We start from the raw sequence: 16,729 nt of genomic DNA, 5'->3' as shown, positions 1-16,729 counted from the left end.
CTTTCAGACAACCATCTGAGATTTCCAGTTTTCTTTGATATTGCAATGTGTTTTAAAGTTGCATTTGTTATTCAGTAATTTTGTGCACATGAATAATAACGATCTGCTACATGGATAAACTGGTGTACTGCTTAGACGTTTAAGACAATGCTAGGGGTGTTACGGTTTACTTATGGTAGGTATAGTAACATAAAATTGCCTTTTTTGAGATTACCTTAAGATATAAATCTCTGCCAAAAAAGTCCACCCTGATATTAAGTTTATCTATTTTACAGTTTTCTATTTGAAGTTTACGTTTTAGTTTTCTATGCATATGCTTTTGCTGGCATTGGTTAACATATTTTAGACATTTTTTTTGTTCTCCCTCCCTTTTTTAGTAAATTCAGCTTCACTTAGAAAACCATGGCAATTCACAACATGTAAAAAATGTAATTGAAGATTCACAATTCTGATAAATTTCTTTAGTGTATACATTTTCAACAATTGCTTTAATCTGATCAATAAAGTCAATTATTTGAGCCTTTGATCTTCGGGATACAGTATTTGTTTCTGCATTAAAGTATATACTCTTTTGAATTAATTTTAGCAGGCCATTTTGTTAGCATGCAGATGTTCATTTTCATGCTCTCCTGTGCAGTTATCAAAGTACACACCATGTCAAAAATTTGTCTTCATTTTGCATTAGGGTATGATAGATGTGTTTGTCATGTTTTTATATACTCTAGCCAAAATGTACAGCAATCTGGCATTCGTCTAAAAGTATCTAAGGAAACTTAATTCCAGCTCACATCAGCAGGGCTTGTGATAAAAGGTTTTTATGGACATTTTGAAGTAAATTTTAATAAAAAAACGTATTAACATTAAAGTTTTACATCCATGATTAGAAAAAATATCAATTATGTCTTATTCATATTTAAATATTAAAAAGTATAAATATATTTTTAAATAATTAAAAGATTTTGTCTACAAGTCTATGGCTCACCCCCTCCACACCCCCCTCCCTCTCGGAAAATTAAGGTCCACTTTTCCGGATTTTGCACCCCTCCAAGAAAAATCCTGGGTACGGGCCTGTATCACATCCCCGTTCTCTTTAAATATTATGCATTATTTGGTACGAGTTTGTAAAAAAAAAATGAATAATGCCATCAAAATGTTTTCTACACTTTTCTTTTCTATCTTCAAAGATCTTATTTGATTTCAACTCTTGCAGCATGTCTTCCTATTGCTTTTCACAGATAACTATGGTTCTCTTGACGATGGTGGCGACGAGCTGGATGCCGAACGAGTTATTATCATCAACAAGCCCCAAGTTAGGCAATATTGCAATAACAAGATTAGGTAAGCATAAATGTTTTCCATATTAGGATGGCCATGTTATTCAACACCATCCTAATAAGATATATGGTATATTACACACAGATACATTCACTCAATATGTATTAGCAAGAATTTGTATGATTTTAAAATTTTCCCACGCTATTATTATTTCTAGTTTTCTTTCAATTGACCTTGAATGTCATTGTTTTCCCCTGTCTTTCTCTAAAAACTTAATTTGCTTAATTAACAAAATTACATTTTTTTACAACCTGCTAAGAAAGTTCTCTCCGACAGCATTAAGCATTTTCCTGTTATATTGTTATTATTATTTTTTTTTTGGGGGGGGGGATAATGTACTATAGGCTTCCTAGCAGGGCTTCTGGAATTACGCGCTTGTGCGGAAGCGCGTAATTTGGCTTTTTCCGCGTAATCCACAAATTTCCGCGTAATCCCACATAATTTGGCTAAATTTTGAAAGACAAAACATTTAATTTCACAGCTGATGTGTTCCTTTAGGGTTCTTACCTCTATTTCTCGTAAAAAAGAGAGAGATTCTTTGTAAGAGTGCGATATTTCGAAATGAATTTCGAAAGCAAATAAAATGACTACAGGCGTTCTTTGCTAAACCGTGACAGCCTAGGACTAATAATGAAATACCTTTTTTAATTGGCTGGTGGCTAGGAGCCAATAAAAACTTGCCTAAGATATTTTCATGCAAAAAATTAACCTTTTCAAGTTATTTCGTGCTTTCCTTCGGTACAAAATGTAGTTTGGGCGTAACAATTGATATTACGTGTAATTTAGCGCGTAATTCAGTAAAGAATCCCGCAAAATTTTGATTTTTAAAGAACAATGTATTGCAAAATCCCGCGTAATTTACCGCGTAATGATTCATTTTCCGTATAATTTTGAGTTTTTTTTCGCGTAATTCCAGAAGCCCTGGCCTAGTGATAATAGCTCCATAAATTCTTATGATTGCTGATAGAAATAATTCTTCATTAATTTTTACTGTTTTTTTTTTCAACAGCACTGCCAAGTACAATTTTCTGACCTTTCTTCCCAAGTTCCTGTTGGAGCAGTTTAGTAGATATTCCAATGTCTTCTTCTTATTTATAGCACTTCTACAGGTAGGCATTTCATAGCCATCCAGCCTTTTTTCTGTGGTTAACATTGTGTTCGGTGGCTGAATAAAAACAGGTCCCTAGCATAGAGATCAGGCGCGTACCCAGGAGGAGTGCACAGTCATAGGTATCATAATGGAAAAATCATAGTATTTCTAGATTCCTTACTAAAAATTACCAACTTTTTGGCCGCACGCACCCTGCACGTCCCCTGTGTACCCTCCTTGAGATAATAAATGTCACATTGAATTGCAAAACCTTTTCAATTATTTAACAAACTTTGAAGGAACATTTTCATATGCCGCACTTCTTATCTTTGACTGGTATTTTTGTTGTTGTTTTTGTTTAGCAAATAGATGGAGTGTCCCCCACAGGACGTTACACCACTGCCGTGCCTTTACTCTTGGTCCTTTCTTGTTCCGCCATCAAGGAAATCATTGAGGACTATGTAAGCACCTCCAGCACTGCGCTTGCACTTGATTTGTTAAACCATTCTGAATAAAGTTTTGTCTGTTGCTTAGAAACGTCATGCTGCCGATGGCTTAGTTAACAATCGCAGAGTCAAAGGTGTGTAAAAAATGCATGAGTGTTAATGCCTTCAGACCCTAAGTAGGAGTGTGCAATGAATGATTCTGAAGACAGGCAACCAAATCTAATAGAATCTGGAATAGCACAGAGCAAGGTTTGAGGGGGAAGAAGAGGATTTTATGAATAGTATTTGCATACGTCGTTATCAAGGATATGTTTTTTTACCTTTTTGAAAGCCAGGTGGCTGATTTTATTGTGTGTATTGTAAGTGGATATTAAAGGTTTTATTTTATTGTGGCTCATATCACATGTCCTTGTATTGCAGTATTGCGAGATAACACTTTGCAGTCACTGCTATGGATTGAGGTAAGCCACACATATTTATTGTTAAATATAACATGTTGTCAGTATTGTGCATTAACATACATGGTTTCTTTTTTCTTCTAGCTATTTGGATCCTGTTTTAATTCATCCTCATGCTTTATCCTGATTCTTTCATGGCTGTTATTTATTTATATTGATTTTTTTGACAGGTTCAAGTTGGAGACATAGTCAAAGTAGTAAATGGGCACTTCTTTCCTGCAGATTTAATTCTTCTATCATCAAGGTGAGCTTACTTTTTTCTGTTGTTGTTGCATGTAGTCAGGACACATATTGATTTCTTGTGGAATGATTTGTATTCCATTCATAATAAGTCCATGCAATTCCTTACAGTGAACCCATGGGCATGTGTTATGTAGAGACCAGTAATCTTGATGGAGAAACAAACCTCAAAATACGACAGGTAGGGATACTTAGGTCCTATTGGGTGACACCATGAGTCACATTGTCAATTGTGCAAAGGCTTTTCTCCAAAGAAATCAAATTTAAAATGGTAAAGCATGTAAGGAAAGGGAGTAGATTATAAGATAAAACATTGTGTATTGTCCAAGTTGTCCAAATTCTGTGGGCCCAAACATCCAAAACTGTTTGCATTTGATTTCAGGCTTTGCCCCAAACTGCTAAGATGACATCACTGTTGGATGTTCGATGCATGCAGGTGTGCAGTTAGATGTTCAATTCCCTTTCCCTTTTTATAGACTGCATTTCTAAAATTAGTGGCCATTGTTATTTACAGGGGCGTGTCGAGTGTGAAGGACCCAACAACAGGCTGTATGACTTTGTTGGCAACATTGCTTTGACTGGGAAAAAGTAAGTAGCAAAACCATTCAAACCTATACATGTGTGCCTATTGTCATCCCTTAAATAATGGAAATCTTAAGGTCCTTAATAAGGATTACCAACTCAACAACAACACGACCAAGGAATGCTTTTTTTATTTATTCTCCATGTTAAACTACAGTTGTTTAGGTTAAATTAGTTTTTAGTTAAAGAATAAGCCAAAAAAGCCTATCTCAGCATTAGAGAAACAATAACAGCGCGGTGTACCATAGACCTCAAATTTTCTTGTCCTTGATAAAGTTAAAACTTAAAGATTTTGTGTTATAGTTTGTAGGAAAGTGGCTAATTGTATCATCAGATGGGGTGCATTCTTTTGGGTTGTTGCTGTAGAACTGCCATCCCATTGCTGATGATACACTGTAGCTTGTAACCTGATATTGCATTATTGCAATTACAGGCCTGTCCCTCTCAGTGCTGACCAAGTTCTCTTAAGAGGCGCTCAGCTCAGAAATACACAGTGGGTCTTTGGTGAGTGAGCTGTTTTTTTCACTAATTATGTCACAGGTTAACTAGACCTTGAAGTTTTGCTGAGTTTGGATAAGTGTGATAACATTTTATTTTCCTGGAGGTTAGTGATCTTTTTTTTTAATAACTTAAGTCTATTTTAAAAATGATAGTCAGATGAGAAGCAGAGTTCATCATAAATAATAATAATGATAATGGTAATAATAATGAATGTTTTTACTTTAACAAAGGGGACAAAAAAGAAATTGTGACATGTGAAAACATACACGAGAATATATCATTCCAAGGATTATGCAGAATGCTTTTACGATATTCAGAATGATATCAGATTTTTATAAAGAACAATCTCTGATTCTGATTGTTCTTCAAAAGTCAAGATCATTTAAGATCATTTATGAGCAATAGAACAAAGCAAAAGATCATTCCCTCATTATTTAAGGGCTTCTGGAATTACACGAAAAATAACCTCAAAATTATGCAGTCGATTCTTTGCTAAATTAAGCGCAAAATTATGCGCAAAATCAATCATTACACACTAAATTACGCAGGATTTTGCAATACATTTTTCTTTAAAAATCAAAATTTTGCGGGATTTTTTACTGAATTACGCGCTAAATTACATGGGATATCAACTGTTCCGCCCAAACTACATTTTGTACCGAAGGAAAGCACGAAATAACTTGAAAAGGTTATTTTTATGTGTGAAAATATCTTAGGCAAGTTTTCATTGGCTATTAGCCACTAGCCAATTAAAAAAGGTATTTTATTATTAGTCCTAGGCCTTCGCAGTTTAGCAAAGAATGCCTAGTCATTTTATTTGTTTTTGAAAATCAGTTCGAAATATCGTACTCTTACGAAGAATATCTCTTTTTTATGAGAAATAGAGGTAAGAACCCTAAAAGAACACTGTGCAATTAAATGTTTTGTCTTTCAAAATTTAGCCAAATTACGCGAGATAACGCGGAAATTTGTGGATTACGCTGATTACGCGGAAAAAGCCAAATTACGCGCTTCCTCACAAGCGCGTAATTCCAGAAGCCCTGTTATTAACGGGGTTGTTACATATAGAGAAGCATTATTGGTTGGTCTTCCAGATTTGCGAAGAAATGTTTTTCTTTAGTTTACATTTTCAGACAACCAAATAATTAATCTTTCTCTGTAGATCTTGTTTGCAGATTTTTTTTCATATGTTTAAGTGAGTATTTTGTGTTGCCATGTACTAACTGAACTGTTCTCTGGCAGGTCTTGTTGCGTATACCGGGCATGATTCCAAGCTGATGCAGGTGGGAATCTCCATAATTTGCAAGTATTGACGCGACAATAAAGAATTCAAACTGAACGTTCTGGGTAACAACTGCACATCATTTTTGTACAGAATTCCACAGCTGCTCCTATCAAGCGCTCAAATGTTGATCACACCACCAACATCCAGATTCTGTTCCTGTTTGGGCTTTTGATGGCTCTTGCTCTCTGTAGCACTATTGGCTTCTACGTCTGGGCAGGTATGGCCCTTATAGGGACTAATATTGACCATTCCCAGAGCTCAAAGATTGTCTTTTTTTTTTCATGCCATACAAGGGCAGACCCAGGAGTTTCAAAGGGGGAGGGGGGCTGGGCTAAGCTATGTAGCATTTCAAGAAAAAGAGGGCTATATTTTAATTGTTTTTCCCTGGATTTCCTTTATATATTTCTTGTTGTTTTTAAGACAATTATCTGGAAATAGAGGGGGCCATGTCTGTTGTGCACACACCTAGATCCACCTCTGGCATGTGTTTTAGAGGTTAAAAGGTTTTGGTTGCAATTCTTGAATTGGAGTTGCTGAGAACTTAAACTCTTGTGCTGCAGTCAAATATATTTTGTAATATATGCAACATAACAGACTTATGGCTCTTCTGTTATCAATAGGTGAACATGAACATGCCCATTGGTACCTTGGATATGAAGGTTTGTTATTAACGACCATTGTAGGCTATTAGACCATACAAACGAGACATTATTTTCATTAGCAAATTATCTTTTTAATTACTGTGAAATAAATTTCTTATTGCAAAAAAAATTAGCTCTAATAGGTAGTTATTCTTTGAGCGTTAATTTATGCACAGAAAGTTGTATTTTACAAAACAACATTGTTACTCAAGTAAGACTTTAACACTTGAAAATGGTGCTAGCAGGAACTGATTATTTGTCAATTTGTCTACAGAGCTTCCCCCACAGAACTATGTCCTAACAAGTTGTATTTTACAAAACAACATTGTTTCTCAAGTTAGACTTTAACACTTGAAAATGGTGCTAGCAGGAACTGATTATTTGTCAATTTTTCTACAGAGCTCCCCCCACAGAACTATGGCCTAACATTCCTGACATTCATTATCCTCTACAACAACCTGATTCCAATCAGTTTAACAGTCACGCTAGAGGTAGGTGCAACAATGGGCGTTATAGGGGTGTGTTGGAAAGTAGGGGCTGATCCAGGGGTTCCAAAAAGGGGGGGGCGAAGCAAGGTTTCAAGAAAGGGGGGGCCAGATTCATTGTTTTCCCGTGGATTTCCTATATTATTTCTTGTTCTTTTTTCAAGCCAAATATCTTAAATAAGGGTCGGGGGGGACACTTGGCCAACCCTAGATCCTCCCCTGGTAAGAGGTTTGATACTTTAAATTAATAGGCCAAGCCTTAGTATTATGTGATTTACATTACTCTTTTCTCTCTAGGTGGTCAAGTTCATTCAAGCCATTTTCATCAATTTGGTAAGGATCATTTTAATGTTTGAGCTCATTGCAGTTGCTTTCCTCAAATATTTTATGAAACCCCTATCTTTTCCAGGACATTGATATGTACTATGCACCCAGTGATACGCCAGCTATGGCCCGCACATCAAACCTTAATGAAGAGCTAGGACAGGTCAGTGTTCAATCTTAGGAACCCAGGAATCAAAGTGTGGGGAAAGGACCAAAACGATTTGGGGGAAGGGAAGAGAAGAGATAGTAGGGAAAAGATGCCTTGTCCTTTGATTTCCATTTGCTACTTTATGTGATTTTTTCTCATGCTTTTATTTGCTGTAGGTTAAGTACATATTTTCGGACAAGACAGGCACATTAACCAGAAATGTCATGGAGTTCAGGAAGGTCACAATTGGAGGCATTTCCTACAGGTAAGCTATGTTTAAAGATTGTCAGTCAGGCCCTTTTTTGTTCTTCAAAATAATGACCATTTAAAGAATAACTCCTGGTCCGTTTATTGAGTAAGTGCTTTGTGCTGTATTTCTGTCAAAAATAATTTGTACTAGATGTTTGTTTTTGTCAATAGACAAAAAAGCGATTATACTTGATACTGATGTTATGCTTGAATCATGGCTTATTGTTGCTTTATAGTGGAGAAGGACAGTCATTCTCAGACCCAGCATTGCTTGACAATCTAAGAGAGCATCATGTAAGTTGACACCTTATAAAAAGGTTAAAGATTTTATTTTGCCAAATATTGACAAATAGCTCTTAGGTTTTAACATGTGTTTATAAATACAATGGGAATGTTCCTCTTACAGCCTACAGCATCTGTCATTCGAGAGTTCCTGACCCTTCTGTCTGTCTGCCACACGGTGGTGCCAGAGCGAGACACACAGAATCCAGACAAGATAATTTACCAGGCTGCATCGCCAGGTATGTTTCACCCCCTGAAAGCAAAGCGCCTTTGAGGGCCATTGGTTAGCGAAAGTTTTTATGGGTTATAAAATGTAATGTGAAGATAAGCTTTAGTTTAAATCCTTGTTCTTAGTCAATGCTTGATTTTAACATTTTTTGCAACTTATTTTCTCTCCTTATGATGTTGCTTGCCTGTTGAAAAATTTTCCACATCTTATTCTTCTCAATCCACGTGAGTGATTTCCATTTGAGGGTGACTCTATGTTGTTGTTGGTGTGATAGATGAGGGTGCCTTGGTCAAGGGTGCTAAGAAATTAGGATTCTCCTTTAATGTGCGGACACCTACCTCGGTCATCATCAACGCGGTATGTTTTGTTCATTTGTAAGTGATAAACACTTTATTTCCATATGGCATTACTGCCAACCAATTATTTGATGTTTGCAGTAATTAAAATGGTTTACGATGAGTCAACAATTGGTCTAGAATGTTGATCGGCTATGTGGTTTCATGAGTAAACTTCCTGAAATGTGACGCAAGTTTTGTTTACAATCAGGCAGAGCTTGCTTACGCCAATAACCACAAAAGGCATACTTATTCCACACACAGAGCATTTAGGTAACCATGGTAGCCATAGCCATTATGTAACTGATTCGTTGATCACCTGATTTATCCTCAGATGGGGAAAGAAGAAGTCTACGAGATCCTCAATGTGCTGGAATTTAACAGGTGAAGTATGCTACACAATATTTTTAAATCTTCTCTGTAGCGACCAAATGTCAGACCAGACCATGTATGTATGATAACTGTGTCATAAAAAGATGACAATACGAAAAATAGTCAAATATACGTCTATAAAATGCTCGAAAAAAATTGCCAAATATACGTCTTCAAAATGCTGTATTTTTTTAAGTAATTCCAGGTTCTTTAACACTTCAGTTGACTTTTCCTTGCATTATCAAAATATCATAACATTGTTTTGTTATAAGCCAAAGCCATGATTAACAAATCAATGAAGGAACAGAGAAAGGTTATGTGAAATTAAGAAAGCATGATGGTACTGTATTCTGGCTCTCTTTGCGTGCCCATATATTGACCATGGCGTGACTCAACCCACATGTTACATGACCTCTATTGCTAAATATGGATGTGTTAGCCCTGTTTGCATGGTTCGAATGCACTAACGTGTTGCTGAGCACCTGTCTGATGTCAACCCCCTGTTGCCTTTGCAGCACACGAAAGAGGATGTCCGTCATTGTACGTACACCAGAAGGCAAGATCAAGCTCTATTGCAAGGGTGCGGTACGTATCAGCAATCAAAGACACACTATCCAAACGTGTGTAACATGCAAACCTTAGGATAGCCCGAGCGTCAGGCCCTTTTATCAAAATAAAGTTGCCTGATACTCCGGCTTACCTTAAGATTTATTGAATTTTCCTGAGAGGAAAACCGTTTTTTTGTTGTTGTTATCATGTATAGGGCTTGAATTTCATGCATCTTTAGATTGCAAAAAAATCTAACCTATTCAAAAAAAGGATGTCTGGAAGAATGTGCGAATTCAATATGATATTCAATATAAGACAATTAACATTGACTCCCAAACATATCCCTGTGTGGACTTACTCTTACTCGTTCTACTGTTGTTTCTATATTTGCAAACAAGAACCCATTCTAATAAAATTTTAAGCGCCTGTTATTCCCCTTTTCAGGATACTGTGGTTTTTGAGAGGATGCGAGAGAATCAACTCTACCTGGAGACCACTGTCAAACATCTGGAGGAGTTTGCCAAGGAAGGTAAACACTTTGTTAACTTTCAGAGATACTGCAGGGAAATGACATATCAATCAACCGGTAATAATTTTCAAATACCTCCTAAAATAAACACTTGAGCCGTACCACGGTACCTTTTACAATGGAAACTCTTCTTATATGTATTTAAAACAGATACGTTTTTTGTATCGAGATAAAAAGGAGGCAATCGGCCCATTTTGGAAAACATATGGTTTTAAGTTTGGGTTACTTACCAAAGGGTCAATTGTGATTGGCTTACGTTGAGTAAATTGTACTGCCAGACTCAAGGGACTTATCCCTTACAATCTGATTGGTTAAAGAGATGGTAATCGCGGTAACCCACTTATCTCCATATTGCTTTTGGCATCTCCATATTGTTTCAAAAATGTGTTCATGGTAGCATAAAAAAGTTTGATCAGTGTCTCAACGTCTCGCTGAAGGCCTTTCATCGTCTGTAGTCTAAACAATAAGGACGTAGCTTGAAGTGTTTGTTCGTGTGGCAGACCATTATCGTTCTTTGCTGAAAGCAACAGCAAAAAATGTGTCTGGAACCCACTTTCTGACTATAGGGGGATAGCAAGCTATCCTAACATTGTTTTAAGAACAATTGCGACAGTATAACCCTCGATAGCCTCGCCCCAGGCGTCTTGTGATAGCCCTCTGTTTTCAAATATTCTCAGCGATAAGCGGTCCCTGACGACTGGCAATCTTTCCCAAAGGCGAAAATCGCGACATAACTGTTCGAATTCGAATATTTTTGTATTGGTATAAGCAAATAATCGTTATCTATGCGATCTAGGACACTCTGCACATCACTACGAAGGAGCTTCGTTTGCTACCATTTGCTTGGTGTGATCTAGGCTTGCGCATTCTGTGCATTGTTTGCTACCATTTGCTTGGTGTGATCTAGGTCACTCTGTGCATTGTTTGCTACCATTTGCTTGGTGTGATCTAGGTCACTCTGTGCATTGTTTGCTACTATTTGCTCGGTGTGATCTAGGTCACTCTGTGCATTGTTTGCTACCATTTGCTTGGTGTGATCTAGGCTTGCGCACTCTGTGTATCGCTATGAGCGAGCTTGACCCAGAAGAGTATTCTGAGTGGAGCAAGATCTACTACCAAGCGAGCACAAGCCTGGAAAACAGGGCAGACAAGGTGGACGAGGCAGCTGAACTCATCGAAAGGGTAAGCACACATAGCATTTATGCTTTGTGCTGACTAAAGAGAACGTGCACGGATTTTGAAAAAAGCGTCTTGCCTTGAACATAGTAATTCTAGTTTAATAAGTACTTAAGCACATAAGTGTTTATTCAAGCAAATGCGGTAAATCGTCTGCCAAAGAAAACGTTTGATCAGCAAAACAAATGCGGAATTGATAACGTACTGTAGCTTCTCTTTTTTTTCTGTGTGTGCGCCAGAACTTGTTCCTACTTGGGGCCACTGCGATTGAGGACAAGTTACAGGAGGGCGTGCCGGAAAGCATCGCCGCACTAGCAGACGCTGACATTAAGATCTGGGTGCTGACCGGAGATAAGCAGGAAACCGCTATTAACATTGGATACGCGTGCCGCCTGTTGACAGGAGAGATGAAGCTACTCATGTGCAATGACGAGACCCTTGATGTGAGTACAGTCGACTCCCGACCACTGTGAGAATGCTGTTTTAAAATGACAATTGTACATGCAAGTACCTTCTAATACGTACCTTCTAACCCTCTACGGCGTTTTGTTACTGCAGTTGGTTTAGGTTTTACACTTATGTTTCTTTTGTCGTATGTTATATGGAGGCTGAGTGCATTCGGTTTCGCTATAATACCCTTCTGTTATATGAAGGTTCCACAGCACTTTTTTCCCGTAACACCCATGTCTCTTTGTACCCAGGGTATTCGAGAGTGGCTGAATGAGCATCTTCGGATGATTGGTAGAAACGGAATGTCCGCCAACCCCCATCGCATAAGGGTAAGATCCTGCTGACTTGTCATTCTTTACTGGTATTTTGCTCATTCTCTTACTTGTCTAATCCAGGAGGACCTGGCGCTGGTTATCACAGGCAAGGTAAGAATGTCCAACTACTTTACTCAAAACAAAAATTGATTGTACTTTTTTGAAGAATGTTAAAAATCAGGCCGACAAGTAACGTAAAGTTTTTATCTTCGTTAAATTTTAGTAAGTCCAATAAATGTTGCTAAATATTATACCTCCATCAAAGATGGTCATTTTGTGTGAACCGTTTTTTTAGTGCAAATGATAACCAAAGGAGTGGCTGACCACATTGATAATGTGGTAGTAAATGTGAAAGAATGTGTTGTTTTTTTGTGGATCAGGTTCTGCTACAAGCTTTAACAGATGAGTTGAAGCTGAATTTCCTGGATCTTGCGCTCTGTTGCAAGGCTGTTATATGCTGCAGGTATGATAGAGTGTTTGCCGTTTGAAAGATATTTTATACTTAATCTGGAAGGCCGAGAGATCAAGGATAGAAATCTTGAAAAATTTAGAATCTGGACATATGATTGCCATGTGCCTTTCTTTTCTTCGATGAACAAGCATCCCCTATTTTTGGCTACGAGCGGTTCATATTTAGGCTCCTAGGGTGAAAAGGGTGGTGACTTCCAAAGTCGAAGGTCGTGTGGGTCGTGGCTACCAAGATAAAGTTTTAATAAAGTCAACCAATTGGCATGCGAGATTCAGGAGGATTCCATTGTGTTCTCTTGTGCTTTAAAGGATCTTTTACCACGCTGGTTGGCTATTGACGTTGTTACAATTAAGATAGCACGTTTTTCTCTTTCATTTTGGCTTACTTCACAAAAATGTCAAGGATGCCATTCCAACGCGCATCGCACTGTAAGCAACATAACATTGTACCTGGTTTTGTTGCCCATGGTCTCCCCTTTTCAGAAGTCCCAGGTCGTTCGTTCTTATAATCAAAATAACATTGTACCTGGTTTTGTTGCCCATGGTCTCCCCTTTTCAGAAGTCCCAGGTCGTTCGTTCTTATAATCAAAATAACATTGTACCTGGTTTTGTTGCCCATGGTCTCCCCTTTTCAGAAGTCCCAGGTCGTTCGTTCTTATAATCAAAATAACATTGTACCTGGTTTTGTTGCCCATGGTCTCCCCTTTTCAGAAGTCCCAGGTCGTTCGTTCTTATAATCAAAATAACATTGTACCTGGTTTTGTTGCCCATGGTCTCCCCTTTTCAGAAGTCCCAGGTCGTTCGTTCTTATAATCAAAATAACATTGTACCTGGTTTTGTTGCCCATGGTCTCCCCTTTTCAGAAGTCCCAGGTCGTTCGTTCTTATAATCAAAATAACATTGTACCTGGTTTTGTTGCCCAGGGTCTCCCCTCTTCAGAAGTCCCAGGTCGTTCGTCTTGTGAAGCATCACGTAAAGGACTCTATAACTTTAGCGATTGGCGACGGTGCTAATGACGTTGGTATGATTCAGGTAAGTGCAAAGCACTCAACCAGTGCACAATCGCGAAAAGTCTCTCAAACTTCTTTTGATTTGGCTCGTGTAGCCTCCTAGCCAGCTCTCTAGATGTTAAATTCGGATATTACCATTGTCGGGATTTCAGGATTCCTGTGGCACGAGAAAGGAAAAGTTTGAGAAAGGAAAAGCTTGAGAAAGGATGGGGTGTCGGGAGAAAGAACAAATAATCCCAGAATCCCTTCACCTTTTTGCGTGGTGCAGGAATCCCCAAACCCTAAAACAGTAATTTCTGAATTATCCCACTAGAGAGCCGGCTAGCAGGTTATTACTCATGTGACAAGGGTTTTCGTTTGCATTAAAGCTGTGCAAACCATTAGTCATATCAGTAGTGAATTACATTCGCTTAAATCCGTGTGACATTTAATCCATCAAATATTAGCCCTAATGGGTGTAAGCATTTGAAAGATGAAGAACGGGCTGAGAAACAAGAGCTGTAAAAGGTAGACATGCGAACTTATGAATCAAAACTCAAAATAAAGTTTTGATAATAGAATTCTCTGGTGTTTCAAGAAACCAGCGCCAGAAGCCTTGTTTCCTCAAGAACTGTGCCTTGTCTCGTTGTAGGCTGCGCATGTCGGAGTGGGGATCAGCGGCCAGGAAGGGTTGCAGGCAGCCAGTGCTTCGGACTACGCTATAGCTCAGGTAACCAGATCACCTCGATCTCCAGCCATATGCAGCAATGTGCATGGAGCATAGGTGGCCTAGCGTGTTGGCGTGTTCGCCTCTTGCCATTGAAATACGGGTGCAAATACTGGGTCTAGTATGTGGGCGTGACTTGATACATGATAGATAATGTTTTTAGTTATCTTATCTTCCACTGTAGGCTTTGCAGTGGAGACTGTACTTAGACTGAACCAGAGATGTGGATCGTATTTTGTATTTTTCCCACAATGACATGTTGGCACGTAGTTATGTGGCAAGGCCATGATAACGTTTAGTGAAGCTCTCTCTGAGCACTCAAACCTCCCACATGATTAAAGTAAATGTTAACATTGATTCTCTCACTTGGTAGTTCCGTTATCTGAACAAGCTTCTGTTTGTGCATGGAGCGTGGAGCTACCAGCGACTTGCAAAGCTAATCCTTTACTCGTTCTACAAGAATGTCTGCCTCTATGTCATCGAGGTAAGATGCTTTAGATACCTCAGGTAAAAGCTCATTCTCTACTAGTTCTACAAGAATGTCTGTCTCCATGTCATCGAGGTAACTAAGATGCTGTAGATATCCCAGGAAAACGACCCAGGTTTACCATATCTAAAACTACCTGAATCAGATCTCAATAAAATGTTGATTATTTGGGCCAAGTTTATACGGTTGTGATGAGAAGGATCTTGTGGCTTCGAATAACAGATAAAAGACACTGCAAGTGCAAATGCGATACCTTATGTTTGACTGCTTAAAAATGTTTTTGGCTAATCGTGTACTTCCAAATGCGGTGATAAGCCACTTAGTGACCTGTAACAAAACACTTCATCTACCCATTCCAATCGGATATTAGGATGATTTAGATCGGCGTCGCGTCCTGTTCAGGACGGCATTTCATGCTTTTTCACGTCCTCTTCAGGGCGGGACGCCGGCAAAAATTAGCGTGCGCGCGTAATCGAACGTGCGCGAGGCGGCGTCCTCTTGCCGGCGTCGTAGATCTAAATCACCCTAATAGTCTACGATACTTAAAATACACTATGTAGAAGTTATTTACATCTTTGGGCGTGACCATGAAAAGAAATCGGGGATACTTTTTTACTTTTATTTATTGTTGGCTTCAACAGCTGTTCCTTAGACAGAAAGAAAGTCAATTTCGTTATGCTCAGAGCCCTGGCTGACTTGAAATTTCTTCTTTGTAGTTGTGGTTTGCAATGGAGAATGGCTTCTCTGGTCAAATCCTGTTCGACAAGTGGTGCATTGGTATCTACAATGTGGTAAGCACCAAAGCTAGCTCTTTCTGTATACAACTATTTCAAATACGATTGCACCGTCGATCCAAGTATCCCACATTGTTTCATGTGTTTTACGTAAAAATTGCTTATTCCTGCTCTCTTAAAAGTCATATGTACAAACACATTAAATAACAATATATTTTGATAGCCATAAAGCCCAGCGGATTATTTACCCATGGATTATCTGAGTGTAACCTTTAAAAAAAGGTGTATTCGTGCCATAAAGTTACCCAACATTCTTTACATAACAACCTAGATGATTTTGATGACTGTTTAAAAAGCTTTGTGATGAGATTGCGTGTGCTATCAGGGTTTTGATTGATGGGAGAGCTGTGATACAATTTGTCGATAAAGCCCCAAGCACAGCAGCAATCGCTGTAACCTGTATTGTTGTATCTAATGCAATGCTTCTCCTGTCAGATCTTCACATCTGTCCCACCCCTAGCGATTGGCCTGTTTGACCGCACTGTGTCATCAGAGAGTATGCTCAAGTATCCCAAGTTGTACAAGACCTCACAGAACGCAGAGATTTATAACACAAAGGTTAACTACCACACCCCTTCCCTTAGTGAGGACTTGTGGCACCCCCACACCACTTGTGACGGTTCCGATTTGACGGAAAAACCTGGAAAACGCGGAATTCCAGATAGAGAGAGAAGAAACAATTTCTTACGACGGCTATAGGTTCCTTGTATTACGGATTGATTTTCAAAACACAAATAACGTGTGGCCGAAGTGCACATAACCAGATTTTGGCTTTTTAATATAATTTTTCCTTGATCATCATTGCCTTGTGTATCAGTTCAGGGACGAAAAGCTCAACTTTTAATGACACTTTACAAAAAGTCGCATCAATTTAAAAAAAATAGTCGCACTTTTTTTGCTATAATGTACTAAGTACTCAGAGAAATTCTCCGCCTTATCCGATGTGAAATGGGCTTATTTGAAGCGTCACGTCATGTTTTTCCGTCATGTCGACGGTTCCAGAACCAACCATATCTTCTTGTTTATGTTGTTGTTTATGTCGTTCTCGTCTTATATTTTGCTGCTTATTGTTTATTATGTCGCTTTTTAATATTTGTATTATTTCCATCAGCACTATTGTACCCAGGATTTGCTGAGGGGGGTGTGGGGTGAGAGGGGGTGGACAGTCGTAGATGTCATGTGAAAAAAAAAAAGATTTGACGGTCCTTCCATTAGAAATGAACATGACCAACTGCATGGCGTCC

The 16,729-nt window shown here is 38.5% G+C and overlaps 1 protein-coding gene across 3 annotated transcripts in view; it reads left to right on the top strand.

Annotated features, from left to right (window-relative positions):
• The window catches only part of LOC5507451 (phospholipid-transporting ATPase IA), a 31,303-nt gene that overhangs the window by 3,899 nt on the left and 10,675 nt on the right, over positions 1–16,729 (top strand). For 2 of the 3 annotated variants that reach the window (XM_032376044.2, XM_032376046.2), the window contains exons 2-34: positions 1,236–1,338; positions 2,345–2,444; positions 2,788–2,886; positions 2,960–3,005; positions 3,292–3,332; positions 3,500–3,573; positions 3,681–3,750; positions 3,952–4,005; positions 4,084–4,157; positions 4,585–4,655; positions 5,895–5,935; positions 6,028–6,154; positions 6,558–6,596; positions 6,978–7,069; positions 7,361–7,396; positions 7,473–7,550; positions 7,712–7,800; positions 8,021–8,078; positions 8,191–8,305; positions 8,570–8,652; positions 8,965–9,014; positions 9,518–9,587; positions 9,996–10,080; positions 11,123–11,262; positions 11,496–11,699; positions 11,958–12,035; positions 12,102–12,131; positions 12,401–12,483; positions 13,412–13,520; positions 14,130–14,207; positions 14,578–14,688; positions 15,408–15,482; positions 15,921–16,043. In XM_032376044.2, the coding sequence (XP_032231935.1) occupies positions 1,236–1,338; positions 2,345–2,444; positions 2,788–2,886; positions 2,960–3,005; positions 3,292–3,332; positions 3,500–3,573; positions 3,681–3,750; positions 3,952–4,005; positions 4,084–4,157; positions 4,585–4,655; positions 5,895–5,935; positions 6,028–6,154; positions 6,558–6,596; positions 6,978–7,069; positions 7,361–7,396; positions 7,473–7,550; positions 7,712–7,800; positions 8,021–8,078; positions 8,191–8,305; positions 8,570–8,652; positions 8,965–9,014; positions 9,518–9,587; positions 9,996–10,080; positions 11,123–11,262; positions 11,496–11,699; positions 11,958–12,035; positions 12,102–12,131; positions 12,401–12,483; positions 13,412–13,520; positions 14,130–14,207; positions 14,578–14,688; positions 15,408–15,482; positions 15,921–16,043 (2,726 nt within the window). Of the gene's footprint in view, positions 1–58; positions 176–1,235; positions 1,339–2,344; positions 2,445–2,787; positions 2,887–2,959; positions 3,006–3,291; positions 3,333–3,499; positions 3,574–3,680; positions 3,751–3,951; positions 4,006–4,083; positions 4,158–4,584; positions 4,656–5,894; positions 5,936–6,027; positions 6,155–6,557; positions 6,597–6,977; positions 7,070–7,360; positions 7,397–7,472; positions 7,551–7,711; positions 7,801–8,020; positions 8,079–8,190; positions 8,306–8,569; positions 8,653–8,964; positions 9,015–9,517; positions 9,588–9,995; positions 10,081–11,122; positions 11,263–11,495; positions 11,700–11,957; positions 12,036–12,101; positions 12,132–12,400; positions 12,484–13,411; positions 13,521–14,129; positions 14,208–14,577; positions 14,689–15,407; positions 15,483–15,920; positions 16,044–16,729 lie in introns of those variants that run through there. The other variant, XM_032376047.2, reaches the window with a different exon arrangement.

Source organism: Nematostella vectensis, chromosome 10 (genome assembly GCF_932526225.1).
Source record: "Nematostella vectensis chromosome 10, jaNemVect1.1, whole genome shotgun sequence".
Taxonomy (NCBI): domain Eukaryota; kingdom Metazoa; phylum Cnidaria; class Anthozoa; order Actiniaria; family Edwardsiidae; genus Nematostella; species Nematostella vectensis.
The sequence above is the reverse complement of the archived record's forward strand: the minus strand, read 5'-3'. Positions and strand labels throughout refer to the sequence as shown.